At 34.9% G+C, this 17,984-nt stretch overlaps 1 protein-coding gene and 1 long non-coding RNA gene across 18 annotated transcripts; one reads left to right on the top strand and one right to left on the bottom strand.

The window, feature by feature from the left end:
• The first annotated feature begins 558 nt into the window (after positions 1-558).
• LOC147480211 (cyclin-dependent kinase B2-2-like) lies at positions 559-11,861 on the top strand. 17 transcript variants are annotated; one of them, XR_015206945.1, is made up of 13 exons: positions 559-632; positions 1,632-1,693; positions 4,094-4,186; positions 4,280-4,316; positions 4,398-4,524; positions 5,646-5,707; positions 7,464-7,575; positions 7,715-7,808; positions 7,908-7,977; positions 8,060-8,195; positions 9,825-9,926; positions 11,155-11,269; positions 11,560-11,861. XR_015206945.1 is itself a non-coding variant. In XM_086581421.1 (10 exons), the coding sequence occupies exons 2-9, from the start codon at positions 4,114-4,116 to the stop codon at positions 9,902-9,904; spliced, it is 810 nt and encodes a 269-aa protein (XP_086437547.1). In that variant the 5' UTR covers positions 941-1,693; positions 4,094-4,113; the 3' UTR covers positions 9,905-9,926; positions 11,155-11,861. The 17 variants fall into 17 exon arrangements, 4 of the variants coding, with proteins under 4 accessions (XP_086437547.1, XP_086437546.1, XP_086437545.1 ...); XR_015206941.1 differs by adding an exon at positions 10,648-10,744 and having other exon boundaries at positions 4,094-4,316; XR_015206936.1 differs by lacking the exon at positions 559-632 and adding exons at positions 765-929; positions 10,648-10,744 and having other exon boundaries at positions 4,094-4,316.
• On the bottom strand, positions 8,294-14,540 carry LOC147480210 (uncharacterized). The gene is made up of 2 exons (XR_015206950.1): positions 14,034-14,540; positions 8,294-12,473 (listed from the first exon to the last, which is right to left on the bottom strand). It is a non-coding gene; the product is annotated as an uncharacterized LOC147480210 (long non-coding RNA).
• Between the last annotated feature and the right edge of the window lie 3,444 nt (positions 14,541-17,984).

Below are 17,984 nucleotides of genomic sequence, written 5' to 3'. Positions count from 1 at the left end.
ATTGGTAACAGAATATACATCACTATAATGAAATTATAAGACACTAAATTGGGCGGGAAGTGTGGGGATACCTGTTATAAGATACCTATTCTCATGCTCCAAGCACAGGTGTTCAAAAGAAACAGAAGGAAATGTATGGAACATTGGGCGGGAAAGGTAGGGAAAAGAAAGAGAAATGTGCTTCATTTGAGTGCGTGGAAGAGGGAGAAGAAGATTAAGTCCTCTTCTGAAATCTACTATAGACGAAGGGTACAGAGAGAAGAAGATGAGGTCTATATTTGGAAGAGGATAAAATAGTATTAACACTATAAAGGAAGAAGGGCATGATAGGAAGTTCACATTTGTTTGCTGACATCAGCAAGTGGGTCCAACGTCTTGTTTTGGTACAAAACATTGGTCAACAATTTCAACACCCTATTGTAGTATATGTGCTAATTTGGGGTCGGATTCATGTATTTGCCGATCCAATAAACTAAGTAGTGGGCCTTTTTCATCGAACTACTGGCCCATGTTTAGCATTAAAAGCACACCGAGCCGAGGGAGCGAAAAATGCATACTAAACCACTGCAAGAACAACGGACTAACGTCAACAGGCAGTGTTGTTGGTCCTTGACAAAAAGGGTTAGATCTAGGTAGATTTTGTTTTTTTGAACCAAAAATCACATCCATTGGCATTTGGCGTTCTCTGACCAAAAAATATATAACGAACTTTTGGCCCTTGATTGTCTTGATTCAGTGTTGTTGGTTGACAAAACTAATCTAGGTATTTTGTTTTTGAACCATTAAGTGATATATAACGTTGGCACTCTTTATTCTTTATAATGTCGTGTAATGAGGAGCTATTGAAAAGAGATGTTGTTCAGTATCTTGCCTTAATAAAGGAGTTGTACCCGTTTTAAGTAAAATCTGATCGTTTACTGGATAACAAGGTAATGCAAGGAAAGAATTTTTACTCCGTAGTACATATTTACTGGTTGTGTTGAGATTTCAAGTGACAGTTTCTCTTTATTGTTTCTGTATTCACGTATGGTAGCCATGTTTTTCTTTACTATTTATATTGTGAAGCACTCGAGTAACAAATAGAATTATGTTCCGTAGTTTTACACTAACATGGATTGCTAGTTATCAACTTTGGGATGATATGTCTCTTACTTTGGTCTCAACTATGGTTTGAGAATCGATTTGATCTCTACTTTACCCGACTGTACTTGTGCTTCAGATTTCAGTATTCACATATTTGTTAGATGCATTATGTGTCCTAAAAGTCTTCTCTGTTTCTGTGTAGTCCCTTTAGGTAAATAGTTTAGAGTATATACATTTCAAATCCGGAAGAAACCTATTTGATTTCCTTTACTGTTTTTTGATGTTGTTGTGCTATTTAATTTTTTCCATAGATACCTCCATTGGATATGGCATAATTGTCGTAAATGCATCAGGATCCCAATAAATATCAAACTTTGTAGCATTAGTAAGAGCAATTTCCTACATGTTTTGGTAGGAGGATGAGAGGAATGAGAAAATTTTCAAACATCTGGATGAACTTAACTAAATACCTTTTATACAAACAATATCTAGTGCAATAAAAACGATATACTTTACTCAATATAGTAAGTTGTCTCTTGGTTGGCCAGAAGCTGGTTTAAGCTTGCTATGAATGATTTGGCAGACAGCTGATCTGAAGAAAATTTTAAATGTGAGTACCTCTTACACAAACCATTTAAATGTGAAGTCAGAAAAGTTTCTAATTTGCTTATGTCTCGCTCTGTGTCTTTACTCTTTCAATCTTAATTCAGACCTTCTATGCAACTCACAACTTGAGTTGCCTGCTAGCATTCCTCTTATCTATAATAGTGAAACAGCTAATTAGCAAAGAGAATATGGTCGTTAGTAGTACTTGAACTCTTTCTAATATGTATTTCTAGTTATGTAATATATGGGATGATACCCTTCTTATCAACGTCTTCACTGTGGTTTGAAATGAAATTTATCTGTAGTTTACCTAACGATTATGCTTCAGATATTAGTATTCTCTATTAACTTATTTGTTAGAGTACAGTTTGTGTCCTAACAGACCTTTCTATTTCTTTAAATGTGCTTTCATAAATAGATCTTGTTATTTGCTTTCAATACTCAAAAGATACCCTTTTGATTTCCTTAATCATTTTGATGTCGATATGCTATATAATTCTCGATTAGTTCCTCCATGTGATATGGTGTATCATTGTGTGTTGGATGCATCAAGGCACCCAAAAAATAGCAGAGTTTGTTGCATTGGTAAGCAGGATTAGTTAAATGATACAACCATATGTAGACTGATAAAAGTGACAGATTTTACACTGTACAGTAGGACAATAAGTTATGTCTTGGTACACCAGAACCAGGCTTACGGCAGGTTGGAATGGTGTGGGTACAGATAATCTGTAGTTTGCTAGTTTTGTTTTGGAGTAAGTTTCCTGATGTAAGAGTGTTTGAGCAGACCACTTGCTGATAAAAAAAATATAAATAAATAACTATAGCGTTAAAGGCAGTTTCAACATCAATCAACTTTGTAATAGTTTAAGGCTTGGGGATTTTAAGCGGTGTGTATTGTTCAATTTTGTCTTTCAGATTAGGGAATTTCTGCAAGTTATGAGCATCATTCATAAGCGTTTGTTACTGTACGTTAGAACTTAGAAACTTGTCAGAGAGAGGTTCATCAGGGATATTGTAGGGTGGTAAAACTATTGTCAAGAATGCTCCTCTCTAGTCTCCTCATATATAGTTTATGAGGTAGAAGGTGTTAAGGTGGCATAATCAGGGACTTCATTTGGGATGACATTGAGAAGAACCAAAATTACCATGTTGTCTTTCTCGATGAGATATAGTTTATCTGTCATATGGCAAGGGTTCAGTGTCACAAATTATAGTTACCATGAATGTGACCCTTCTTTTGAAATCGTTTGTTTTTGTATAGAGGTGTCTTTCAAGCTTAATTGTAAGGATTTTCTGGAAGAAAGTGACAGGATGGCTCTTGTATCTGCTTCTGGAAAAGAATATCGTCTTTCTATTGTTTTTCTGTCAGTGGTCGAAAGGAATTAAATGAAGGCATTATGTTGAAATAGCAAGTAAGATTAGGGTCTGGTTTCTTGAGCAGGTTGCTCTCGACTAGGATATCCCATTTCTCACTTTATTACATAGTAACGAGATTGTTGTCTGTTAGAGACTTAGAGTTTACATCACCTGGTTTCTGGTGTCGAAGAACAAGTGTATCTACTCTGGTAGCAGTAGTAGCATTTGGTTTTTTAGGAAGAAAAGTGTCTCATCTGGTAAAAGACAATCTTTTTCCTTGCTAATTAAGTCCAACTCCCTCAGTTGATGTCATTGAATGACAGTCGTGATATAAATGCTTGCAAATCAATGGTTTTCAGTTAGGAAGTCGGTCTACAATTATTAGTTTATATCCCTATGATATCATTAAACTACTAAATAAGAGATATACATGCATCAATTACTTGCTCGTATCTTGTAGTTGTGAGATCTGTTTTTCCTAGAAATTTCGTCAAAGAAATGAAACTGGATCTCAAAGTTTGTGTTATGGACATTATTAAGAACCTCAGCTGAGCCTACCCTTTGAAAACAAAAATACCAGATCAAAAACCTCTTTTGGTTAATTAAGACAGCAATACATGATTGTACATAAACCATATCTCCTTCCAAATGTATCAAAATCTAAACAACCATAGACCATGTTTGCCAAAGCAGAGGAGTCCCTTCTTGCTCCAGCATTTTCTAGTCATATCCAGTCCCTTAGGGAGAAGTGTTGGGATTTATTATAAAAATAGCCAACATTATGCTATCATCTATAAAAAACTACTAGAAAGTAGGCATGTGCATACGCACCGGTTCTTTTGAAAACTTTTTCAATAACAAATACAAATTTTGTGACAAATCACATGTTGAAAACCTATATTAATTTTTTAACTAATCGTTTTAATTATGCTTTAAATCCTTGTTTTTAATTATGCTTTAATTATGCTAATCTACGTTTCTCAATATAGAATGAATTTTGATTGGTTATTTGTTAATATTATTCTCATATAATATCTTTAAACAGTTGAATTTCGAAAGAGAGATATGGAAGAATATGAACAAATAGAGAAGCTAGGGACAGGCTCGTTCGGATCGGTTTTTAAAATGAGAAAGAAAGGTACAAATGAATTTGTTGCCGTTAAGAAAATTCGAGTCCCCAAATTAAAAGACGAAAACGGAATTCCAATTAATATTCTCCGTGAGATTGCAGTATTAAAAATGTTGAATGATGGTCAACATATTGTTAGGTATATACACTACTTCCTTCATATTTCTTTTAGGGCTTCATTGTTTATTTATTTTATTTATCTTTATTTTATTCTACTCAGATTGCTTGATACACAAACAACTATCAACAAGTGGAGAGAAACAATCTACCATCTAATTTTCGAGTACATGGAAATGAATTTACCTACGTACATCAGTAATTTCGGCATAGATGGTGACATGGTAAAGGTAAGATGGTTTCCTTAATCGTAATATATTAGTATAATTATCACTCCATTTTTCAACTGATAATGGGAAAATTGGCCATGATAATAATGAAAGAAAAGTAAACTGGAACAAATCTTTTTGACCATATTAAGTTTGTATGCATATACTATCAACAATCTTAATTCCAGATAATGGGGTTTTTCTCGACCTACTTTGTTTGTCGAATTAATTTTTTCTATAGCCAAAAGTGAAAGAAAATAAGAAAAGCTTTGATCAGTACCCACGAGCTTGTTAACTAATTGACGATTGACATTGTAAACGCATATTTGGGCATTACACCATATATGATCTTAGCTTGGTAGAGATTCATTGTAGAAGTATTTGATTAGTAGAGATTGCTCATAATAAAGAGAATGACACGAGATTTTACGTGGTTCAGCATGGTCGTTGCCCACGTCTGCAAGGGTTGGGTTTGATCTTCATTAATGGATGTTGTGGTGATTACAATGATTTGAGTGTGTATGGAATGAGTTTATAGTCTACTCCATTCCATTTACATATAAAGGGCATTGGAAGCCATTAAAGAGTGTGGAAGAAAATAGTAGAGAGGAAGCCCCCTGAGAGTGTGGAGAGGTGTCTCTTATGTAGTTGTGATTGAGGGAGTAGGTGGCAGGATGAGTGACACTTGTAGCAGTATGTCCAACACTTGGTGGCAGGTAGCAGCATGTGCATTATTTGTGAGAGTAGTGTAAAGTATGTTGAGTGAGCAAGTGGTTATTTGTGAGAGTAGTGTAAAGTATGTTGAGTGAGCAAGTGGTTGATAATGACAAGTCTTGAGGTAGAGTGGAGTAATTTAGTAGATAATGACATTGGCTGTCCCTTACAGATACACACAACAAGCACATTTGCTTCTCGTGGATTTCCACGAACAGAATTGGGATATGGATATTTTTTTAATATGTATAACTAGTAAGCTCACATTATTTTCTGTTATTATTTCTAATAATCACTCTGTGATGTAGAATTTGGTGAGGATCACATCAAAAGCTTTTCCTTTCAATTTTTGGTGTCCAATGCCTTTGTTTATTTTTACATTGTTGATTAGTCAGTCGAATTGTTGACATATTGGACTTGTAATGCAGAAGCTGATGTACCAACTGTGCAAGGGGGTTGCTTTTCTCCACAGTCGCGCCGTGTTGCATAGGTAATTATTCTCATCCCACTCATTTAAGACTAACGGAGATAAAAAATCATGTTCGTTCAAATCATAACCTTCTGATGTGTTGGAAAAATCTGATGAACCCGTGTTAGCAATCTCCTGAATAGTTCACGATCAATATGTGAATCGGTGAATCCTATGGTCTTTCCTACAATGTGTTTTATTGCCTGAATATCTGAATTAAAAGCGTACAAGATGTTATTCAATTTTTTCATATTTGCAACATAGTGGAAAATGACTGTCTACTACCCCCAGGGTTCCTCTCTTCCTTTTCCCCGTTTCAGTATATCCACGGAATGTAAAACTGCAAACAGGCAAACTTAAACCCCGAGAGGGGGAACATGGTAGTAAAACAGGTTGGATCTCTCCTCTCTACTTGTCTCTCTCAAAACCCAGACAGACTTGAAAAATCGACTTCTTCATTGGTTTCTTATTGATCCGAATACCTGTGTTGTTCTTCTACTTATATTAAAAAAATATTCTCGCTAAAGGGTAAGTTGTGTTAATAGCGAAAGAGAGTTACAAAGGGGAAAAAAAATAGTAAAAGAATTACATATTTATGCCAAAGGGATTGAGCTCCCTTCATACTTTGGTTGAAATCTATAGTAGGTTTCATCTGGTTTCCCAATTCTAGAAAGAAAAGGAGCCCTGTGATCCCTCCATATCTTGCTGTTTATGGCCATAGACGCTCCCTTACTGGCACATACGTCCGCTGCAGAGTTTGCCTCCTCCAGGAGCTTGTATTGAAGATGGTTGTGTCGGTTGTCTTGATTTGATCCAATAGAGCTCTAGCTTTCCAAAAAAACATTATTGGTGTGAAATCATGTAGCAGCTGCTTTGGAGTCAGTCTCCACCCAAAGTTGCTTCCCCCTTGTTGTATTGCATTCTCAATTCCATGAACAATGGCCATGCACTCTGCCTCGTAATTGGTTGCTTGATCAAGACCCCCCATGTACATGCTCTTTATTTCACACTCGTCGTTTTGGTAGACTACTCCCAATCCTGCATTGCCTGTGTTTGGTTTCATGAAGCTTGGGGGCACCAGTAATGCTCTAGCCTCTAGGATATCTAGTCACTTTCTTGCCTTGGTTTCCAGCCTGAGCTTTCTCCAGTGTTAAAGTCCTGTAGCATCACTGCGCCACTTAGAATCAACATGAGCATGTCTGATTGCTTTTTTAACTGTATACACTACAGAATGAAACTTGATAGCTTTGGTGTCATACAATTGCTTGTTCCTAGCTTTCTATAACACCAGGAAACGATTCAATAAAATAAATATTCGTCAAATGCTTCGTAGCAGTTGGCACCAAAAGGTCTGAGATATTGTTATTGTTATGCGATGTCATTTTTCGAACACTATGCTGTGTTGGTTTAGGCCTTCTTTTTTTTTTTTTTTTTTTTTTGATTGGCAAGCCTATTTTAAATGAGATCAGTAACTCTTTGATGCTGGCGGGGTTCGAGCCCCAGACCTCTGGTATCATGACCCAAAGGTTTTACCGACTTTGCTAGTCGGCAACTGCATTGGTTTAGGCCTTCACTACAAATTATATAAGGTTCCCATGTCGTTAATGAATTTTATTCCTTATTTATTCCGAATTAATCATGAAACTGGACCATCTTGATTTTTTCTGGTATTGAATTTGTTGACTGTATTCTTTTGTTAGGAAAATAGAATGATAATTTGGCTTCAGCCTAGTTCCAAACTCTTACTGTATTTTGAATTGCACATGGTGTTGAATAGAGATTTGAAACCGGACAACATTTTGATAAATTCAACCAATATGGAGCTTAAAATAGCAGATTTCGGCCTCAGTCGACAATTTGTGATTCCGACAGGGGAGCATTCACTTGATGTATGTATCCGTAGAGTTCAATTGGTCTGCTTACTTCAACGGATCAATGCTCTAGCTTTACTTGTAATCTAAATTATTTTTCATTTTGGATTGAGAACAATCAGTTGATTAATACGGTTGAGCACAACCACGGTTGCAGGTAATGACTCGATGGTACAAAGCTCCTGAATTGCTTCTACAGATCAAAGAATATACAGTAGCGGCAGATATGTGGTCTGTTGGTTGCATATTCGGTTAGTGTCTTGTGTAATCATATGATATATTTTTGAAAAAATTATCTTGTTATTTCAAAGAAGTTGTAATGCGTTCATTTTGTTAATCTTTGAATTTAGCCGAACTGACTACTACCCATGTACTCTTCCGAGGAAAGAGTATCCCAGATCAGCTTCAGCGTATATATGGGTAAGCTTAAGTTCATACAGTTTTTGTGCCAAGTCTGTATATCAGTCCCTAATTATGCTAGTCTCTATTTATCATGGTGAAGGTTACTGGGAACTCCTACTGAACAATTATGGCCAGGGATAACCAAACACATTGGAGCTCAGAGTGAGTTATTGAGCGCAAAAGATTTGTCATCATACTTTCCTTCTCTTGATGCCAATGGTCAAGAATTGCTCTCTGTAAGCTGTTTATAGCCTTTTAACGATTACACCCCACCCCCCCCCCCACCCCCACCCCCAAAAACACACACACACACACAAAAAAAAAAGTTGAAATTGAAAATGAAAAAGAAAAACAATCTATAATAGTAGTGCATGATAACCACAATGTATTTCATATTTAGGTACAAAAGGTACGCGATATTCAACCTAATTTTCGTTGACTACCCCAGAATATCCCAAAAATACGGTTGACATATCGCCGGTATTGTCGTTATGCGGCACCCTCGATATAAAGTTCAATACGGATGCTGCAAACCATGCTACAACAAACAGATACAAATTAAAAATGGAAACATCAACGAAAGGCAGCCATGATTCTACATTTCTACATGTAGACCCAACCCTTCCTTCATCCACCAGCAGCTCCTCCTTTTCTTCATTACCAAAGTCCTCCTCTTCATAACAAATGAAGATGTGATGATCCCTCTTCATCTTCATCATCGTATTAGACATCCCATTCTCTTCCATCCTCGGTCCCACCTTGCTAATCCTCCATTCTACTTCTTTCAATCCCTTCCACCAGCATCTTCATCTTCTCCTTTTATCTTGGTTAAACTTACAAGTGCATATTGCACTCCCCAGCATTGGATCATTGCCGCTAAGCACTGATCTTGTTTTCCTATCTCTCCCACACTTACCAGATGTGTACCCATCTCCTTTCCCAGCATCAATCCTCATTCCCAAGAAGCTCTGAACACCTGAACCAGATCAACACCCACTAGTGCTTAGTGGATTCAGACCATATCATCCATTGGCAACATCCCTTTCACACACTCGCAACATCATTGTCACCTTCCTTCCCTCTTCACCCTAGGTCTTCTTTAGTTCTCTCAGCAAAGTCAGCACACCAACTGAAGGTCTCATTTCTGCAACCGCTTTCATCCTGATCTCTTCCTATCTTCTTTAATCTCAATGGCGTCAACCTTGATCTTGGTCTATCCAGCTCAATCAAAACCTTTGCGCGCCTCCAAGCTTTCAAGAAGCAATCTGGTCTGATCGATCTCTTTATCCACTCCAAATTTGTGCACCATCTCAGTCATGGTCTGAGCATGCCAGATGTGCAACAGTAGTCACTTAAAGTAGACTAATGTCCCTTCTATTGAACCATTCGAGAGGTGCTAAAATTAACACTGACTTCCTCCAAGCATTGATAGTGATTAATCTGTTGATCTCCATGACCAGTTGGTTCTTATTGCTATGATTCTCCCTGAGGTCAAAAGGTTCAATCTGAACCTTGACACTCTAGATTCATACAACCTCTACTCATAATAACTTTCAATTTTTTGTTTTTCTACAATCCCACACCATTATGGTCATAACAGAATTTGGATATGGCCTTTGAATCTCTAGCTTCACCTTTTCTTCAACCGGCCTAGTATGTGAACCTGAACATGTTTCATATTTGTGTATACAGTGTACAATTATGAAATTCCGAATCTAGGGCTATGCAATTGTTTGTGATGAAATTTTCCTTGCAAATTCAATAAACTTTTTCAGCTTTTGCTCAATAAATACAATATACTCGTTTAGTTCTTTCCTTTTCAGTTTTCCAAATATATTGAACACTGCACTGGTTTGTGATTGCAGGAGATGTTACAGTTCAATCCTTTAAAAAGGATTTCTGCAAAGGATGCTATGACACATTCTTACTTTCATCACTTAGATAATGTCGATATGTAGCTGCTTTTGGTGAGTGTTTCAAAAGGGTTCATTGCCCTCTTAAAGCTTGTCTTGTTTCCCAAGAACAAATTTAGTTTCAGGTGTTGATGCGGTTTTAGGTTTTATTCAGTAAATCGTTGTGTTTATCTTTGCAATTCAACTCTAAGAAAACACTACATTGGTGAATTGTGAAGCCGAACAAAACTCATATTTGTAACAGATTTGTCTCTAACTTTGAAAATTAGTTGATTTTACCCAGACTTTTAAGCATCCCTTCCACATGAATGGTAGTTTGTTAAAAAAAGACATGGAAAATATGTCATAGCATCACATAGACTGTCAGAGTGTCAGCTGTCTTTGGTTCATGAAAACTTAATTCTGCGGAGCTGTAGAGATGGACTGGCGATGGAGATGTAGTTGAAGAAGATGGGTCTCATCTTCTGACAACACCTGATGTTCAGCTCAGGTTTTACTGTTTTCATTCTCTTTTCTTTAAAATGGGGACCTATGACTCTTACTGTCCAACCTTTTTAAAAAAGGAAATAGTCCCTTGGTCCAACGCAGCATGCAGGTTCAACATTCTGTCATTTTCCTTTTAACAGTATAGTGGTTTAGTGGCTTTTGTCTTTTTGATCTGAAAAAAGTGAACCAATAAATTTCATTTTGTGTATTGTGTTGTGTTGATCTGATTAAATATCACATGTCAGTATGAGTTGAACATTCTAAATTTTTTGTTATTTTGTTTTTCTAGGAAAGGTTTCTGGAATATATCTATTGGTTTATCTTCTGGAAAGAAAATGTACCTCTAAATGAGACTCTCATTGAGCTGCACGAAATAATAATTATAGGTACAGCTCGCATAACCGCCTGGTGTTTTCCTTCCAACTCTTTTCTCAGTACTACTATTTTCATTTGCGGAGGACATACATAGATGAACTCTTTTTGCTGCGTGGGTTACATACGCTGTTATAAGAAAAAAAAAACACAAACAAACATACATGCAGCTCATTAAGGTTTTTTTTATATGTGCATGACAGCATGAGCAATTCGTAGTCTTTTCTCATTTATAACTTTTTTTTAACTTTCACCATTTTTCTGAAGTTGCAATTTTTGTGTTTGTTTTTCTGATTCTAAAAAAATATAGATATATTAGTACCAAATCGTTGAATTAATTGTTATAGTTTCATTTAACAGGCATAATTGCCTGATGTGGAAACCACTTAACATTCTATTAAGAGGGAGCATGTAAATTTTGCAGATCTCTACACTAAGAAGATGTCCCAGCTACTATTGTCTGGATATTCAACAATAAGCTTCAAGGACACAGCTCTATTTTTTGGAATGAATGAAGATTGAAGAAGATGCCAGCAACTGTAACTATTCTTAGCCATATTCTTTCGCTTTCATCCAGCTAAACCGTGGTTGAGCTATGCCTTACATCAGTGCACAACTGATGTAAGGCAGGCTTTGAATGTATTTAATAGTTTAACTAATTGGTCCCAGTTTGTATATAATCTCTTGGGCTTCACCGATGTATCGTGTCACATGGAGCTTCTTTCCTTATCACGCTTTCAAGATTTTGGGTTAATCCAGGCCACCTTGAGAAGTAGTTTTTACTGTTTGCTAAACTCTTATTTGAGCTGACAAAGAGTTTCTCATGCAGATGCACTACAGAGAGCCAGAGAGGTTGGACTGTGGACCCTGTTCCTGGAACGCTGGCTGTGAAGAAGCAGCCTATTGTGACTGAACAGACCCTGACAGTGCCTTGACTGAATTTGTGTTTCACCTTGAGCATTGATTTCAGCTCTTGTAGCTCCGGTAGTATGAGGTTGTTTAGGTCAATTTTGGATATGAGCAAAACTACTATGATCTGTATACCCAGCTTTCTTATATTATATATATGTACTTGGCTTGGATTATAGACAGTGACCTTGTCAGGTTTTATACAGTTCGATACTTCCCACATGGTATATCTTTTATTTACTGATTTTGATGTCTTGAACTGTTCAACTAAAGCACAATGGACAGAGATGCTCAGAAGGACATTGATTTGTTGTTGAGTAGGATGATTGCAATTTAGCTTCTGATAGATATATTTCTGAAGTCGATGCATGTATCACGTGGCGTGTGATACGTAATGGAAAAAATTAACGTTTGTTAACGAACAACAGTGTGTTCCACTCATACATTTTTTTGGGTCAGAATTCCACTCTCATACATTGAGTTTGTGAACCTATGATCTTTTGGTAAATGGTAATGTTGCCGTTCGTTTGGCAGAGGCACGAGTATTAACAAATAACCTGATATATGATATATAATATATGTGGTCGCTCTTATGTTGGGACTTTATTATTAACAATTTGGAAACCTTGAAGATGTGTGTGAACTGTGAAGAATTAAACATCCACTAACCCACCCCAACTGCATACAAATTAATACCGTGTAAATCAAATCATACCAACCTTACAAGGCTCTCCGGATATGTGTTTCATGGAGCATGCAAGGCTTACAGCAATCATTTCATCTGCCCTCTTTGTTATACTCTCTGTGCCTACATTGGTAGAAGAACTCGCAAAACTCCAATTACAAGAGTAGCACAATGATCAGGTAACTTGACCAATGTACATGCTAAATTTCCATTAGCTATCTATGATGTTAATATATTCGATTAATGAAACTGAAGTATTTATTTCTTCATGATTTTTCTGATGTGCTGAACTTCTGATAAGATTGAAGATGGTGCAGTGTGAGCAGGGATTCATCATTTTACATTAAGCAATACGCTTAATTGGCATAATATACAATGTATTATATATATATTTTTTTACACTTTGGCTACTACACAATTTTCTAAATACCATATTACATTGTACTATCAAATAATTTGCACTTTAATACTTAACAATATTTCTAGTCATTTTGTGCTAATGTGGCCACTGGAGGCTACTACGTGTCCAGCCATTTCAACATGTAGCGATAGTTGTGCATGTGAGGTAGTTGTGCATGTGAGGAATTGTTTTTTCATTCCGAGAAATTCAAGCAACCCCATAACAACTCCTTATCCTCAACAGTTTAGTTTTAGTTTTTTTTTTTTTTTTTATAATAATTAATCTTCAACAGTTCACACTTCAACCCAATAAATAACTAACTGTATTGCTATCAACTCCTTATCTTCAACCTCTAAATCTGAGACAATTCAAGCAACCCCATAACAACCACCAAAAAAGAATCAGAGAACCAAAAGGAACACTGTCATGGGAGATTAAGATATCGAGAAATAAACCAAAAGACCCCATTCGAATTTTAATTATAGTCCAGGACAGCTGGGTTTTGAAACCATTGATAAGGACATTTTTTAGCTTATAACTACTAAAAAAACCAGATTTCACGTTTTAATTATTAATAAGGACAGACTTGATTTTTTTTTTTTTACTCTTTCCAATTTTACCTTTCTATGTTTGGTATGCACTGACTTCTGTACATACTTCGCATACTAAGAAGTGGTATGCACTGACACTTGTGCATATCAATTTTTTTTCTTTCATGATGTTTGGTATCTGCGCCATCATACATACATCACCCACATTCAGAGATAGTATGACCGACACTCATGCATACTATTTTCTTTAATGATGTTTGGTATCGATCGACGTGCAGACATACCTCGCGATACAAGAGGTAGTATCTTGGAATGACACTTGTGCATAACATTTTCTTTTGTGATGTTTGGTATGATTGATGTTTTGCATATGCATAGAAGATATCTTAAGGTGGTATGCACCGACACCTGTGCATACTAGAATACTATTATCTTTTTCGGACAAAAGTCAACTATTGTCTTTGAGAGTGTTTTTGAAATGCGGTGGGTTTTTTGGTTCATTATTTCAAAATTGTGTCCTTTTTAGTTTTGTCCCCTTAAAATATACCTTGTCACGTCTACACCATTTTGATTTTGGATACTGAGAGAGTAAGAATCAATTTAGATTTAAATATCATATCAAATTCTAGATTAATCATCGGTCACGTGGATCAAGACGACACAAAATCAACAACCACACAACAATCTAAACATATTTTTGCCAACCAATTAAAACATTCAAACAAAATAACGCAATGTCAAGAAAAATAATTACACACCTCTGAATCTTGAATACCCAATTCTATCTCTATGAGTGGGTGCGGCTTTCGAAGAAACTATATTGAGTACTGAGTTTCTCGTAAAGGAAGAAGATGATAGGAAAGGGGGCAATTAATTATTTAATAGTGGGAGGGCTGATTGGTGGCGGAGGGGCTTGATTAGGAAGAAGTTGGGGCTATAATTAAAGTATGGGCATTAGATCATAATTTGATTTTTTTTTTCTACGGTTCAGATTAGATCTTAAGTTTGTTCTGAGATAAAATCTTTACTATTGAATTGGATGGTGGAAATTTAATCTTATTAGGTGATGACATGTTTCTTGAGCTTGTGTGTCAGCAAAAACGTGACACGTGTAGGACAGCCTTAGCTTTAGTTGAACGGAATCTGAGTCGTGGGTCGTCACTTGAAACAAAACTGACAGTACATTGTAGAAAACTGCATAGAAAATAGTATTGTACCTAAAGTGCAAAAATAGACACAGTACATTGTATAGTATACTATGCCTATTAAGTGTTAAGCAATACATTACGCAATCACTTATTTAGGTACTGAAGTGCCTGTAGATATCTTTCATATTCACGGAACTTGTATTCAAATATTAAAACACGAAAGAGAAATAGATTGCAACTCAGATTGATCTCTCTCTGGGAACTTAGATTATACATTTTTCACCAATACGGACACATTAATATGTGATGTACCTGAATTTTGATATTTCACTCACCTTCCTCAATTCTCTATTCTTTCCCTCCACAATTTATACGAACTTTTCACCATGTTCTAAAAAACGCTAGGCAGTAGTCGGGCGGTGGTAGAGTGCCTAGACGGTCTAGGTGTTAGACGGTTTTTTTCCCCCTAATATATCTTATAATATATATATTAATACACACCTATACTACAAGAAATGAAGAAAATCATTTACTATATAACTCAAAAAATAAACACAAACAAATATACTTATTACAAAAATGCGTAATAGTTGAAGAATATTGGCTTCATATAAAAACATATCATTTCTTATAGTGGCATACAATTTACATTAGACTTTAGTTTTTTAAACTCATTCAAATCTTAAGCCTACACGAGTTTTAAATTTTTGATATTTAATTATTCAAAAAAAAAAAAAAAAAAAAAAAAAAACAAACAAACAAACAAACTTGACTGGACTGCCTAGAGGCCGCCTAGCCTGCCTAATCGGTCCGCCTAGACCGCCTAATCGGCCCATCGATTTTTTAAACGACCGATTTTTTAAACGACTTGGGCCTAGGCGAGTCGGCTGGGCACCGCCTAGTGTCTAGAGACCGCCTAGACCGATTTTTAGAACAGTGGTCATCACACCAAATTTGATGGGCTTCCAGAGTTCCTGTGAAAAATTTACAGGTCAGCCTATGTCAATTATAAGCCCATGTCTATCCTTAGATATATATTATAGCTATATCTTCTTGGCTCTATTTTTTAAGGCTTTACAGAGTCTCCAACTTTTTCTAAACTTTAATACTAATTACAAAAAAAAAAAAAAATTCAAATCTTTAGATATATATTATAGTTATACCCTCACCAATCTATTTTTTGGAGCACTCGAGAGACTCCAATTTTTTCTAAACTCTATTACTAATTATGAAAAAGTAGGATATAAATAAATAAACAATCTTATCTAGAGTTTCACAGAGTGTCCAACTTTTCATAAACAATATAGTTAATTACGGGGAAAAAAAACTAAATTGCAAAAAATAATATTTTCAACCAAAAACGATTTTCCTAAAACCCTTACGCCACAAAGAATAGTTTCCACACTAATCTCAGACGAAGTTTAACATAACAAAGTTTCTTTCTATAAAATGATAATGAAACTATGAAAAAACAAAGGAAAAGATGAATTGAGTTGCTTGAACATTTACTTTATGCATTTGTTAACCACACATTTGACTGGGAAAAAAGGAAAAAAAAATAAACTAATCATAAAATAAGTAATAGTGTACACCAAAAATAAATAAAATTGTATTGTATGCACTATATATATGGGCCTAACAAATAAAGTTGAATCAATTTGAGAGGTGTAAAATTTAGTCATAGTTAAGGATTTCAAAAACCACAGGCCACAATAATTATGACATATTCTAATTAAATTTATGAATTTTATAATTTCCAATTTTAGCGGAATAACGAGATTCAGTTAAAACGGACGTTGGCTTAAATAAATTATATAACTATTGATTTAGTTAAAATAGATGTTGGGCGTAAATAAATTATATACCAAATCAAACCAAAACAAATTACATATGGAAAATTAAATTATACAAAAAATAACATCACAAAATATATAATAGCAACTGGGAAACCCCTAATAATAACAAATATTTTCAAATATATATAATACTGCATGAAACTAATGTCAAAGAACAATTAACGAGAAACATAAAACTAGATGCAAATGCATCGAACTAACTTCAAATAATATTTAATGAGAAATCAAAAATTGGATACACATGCAAGCATTAAACTAATCTTAAAAATTAATTAATGGACAATCAGAATATTGATACAACTGCATTAAACTAACCTCAAAGAATAGTTATCGGAAAATCAAAAATTGAATGCAAATACATCAAACTAACACCAACAAATAATTGTCGGAAAATCGGAAACTGGATGCAAATGCATTGAACTAACCCTCAGAGATTAAATTACCGGGAAATCGGAAACTAGATGCAACTATATTGAACTAACCTAAAAAAATAACTATAAATTGGAAACAGGATGCAAATGCGTGAAACTAATCTTTACAAATAATTAACGGGAAATCATAAACCGGATGCAACTACACTGAACTAATTTAAAAAAAAAAAAAAAAAAAAAAAATTGATGCAAATGCATTGAACTAACCTCAATAAATAATTAACGGAAAATCGGAAATTGGATGCAAATTCATTGAACTAACCTCAAACAATAATTAACGGGAAATCAGAAACTAGATGCAAATACAACCTCATAAAATAATAAACGATAAATCGGAAACTGGCCGGATGCAAATGTATTAAACTAATCTCAAAAAATTATTAACGGAAATCGGAAACTGGATGCAAATGCATTGAACTGAGCTCGAAGAATAATTAGCAGGAAATTGAAAATTGGAAATTGGATGCAAATGCATTAAACTATAGCAAAGAATAATTAATAATAAATCAGAAACTGGATGCAACTGCATTGAACTAACCTCAAAAAATAAATAATAGAAAATCAGAAACTGGATGCAAATGCATTGAAATAACCTCAAAATATAGTTGTGTTATATGTTGTGGGAATGTCTCGATAAGTATAGTTTTGCATTTAAAACGGTGTTTATCATATCTTTTTTCGTATAATTGGGAACACCTTGCTATTCAAGTAGCTTCAATATGACTTCATTTTATTAGACAATTTCACAAAACTTCAATCAAACTTCTATTATTAAACAACAAATGAAGTTGAAGAGTTTTATCAATGGTGAGTTTTTTTTTTTTAATAGAGAGTACGTGAGGTTTTCATGTTATAAGAAATTTGGATGAGTGAGCAATATAATATCTGCATATAATAGTTATGCATATATAGTTGAATATATTTTTTTAGAATAATTAATATGACAGGACCCGTTCGTAGATAATCTTTGAAGATCCCACATAGTGAGTCAGGTATATAATTTAAATAATAATTAACGGAAAATCGGGAACTGGATAATCTTTGATGATCCAATATAGTAAATCAAGCATAATTTATTTTTATGTCATGTTTGCAAGGACACTACAGATGGATAAGTAGAAAGTTGGTATTACACACCACATTGGATAATTAAAAGAAAATTGAAAACTGGATTCAAATACATTGAACTGAACTCAAATAGTAATTAACGGGAAATCGAAAACTTTATGCAAATGCAATAAACTAAACTCAAAAAGTAATTAATTAGAAATCGG

Source organism: Coptis chinensis, chromosome 8 (genome assembly GCF_015680905.1).
Source record: "Coptis chinensis isolate HL-2020 chromosome 8, ASM1568090v1, whole genome shotgun sequence".
Lineage (NCBI taxonomy): Eukaryota > Viridiplantae > Streptophyta > Magnoliopsida > Ranunculales > Ranunculaceae > Coptis > Coptis chinensis.
Note: the sequence above shows the minus strand (reverse complement) of the source record. Positions and strands in the feature narration are given on the sequence as shown.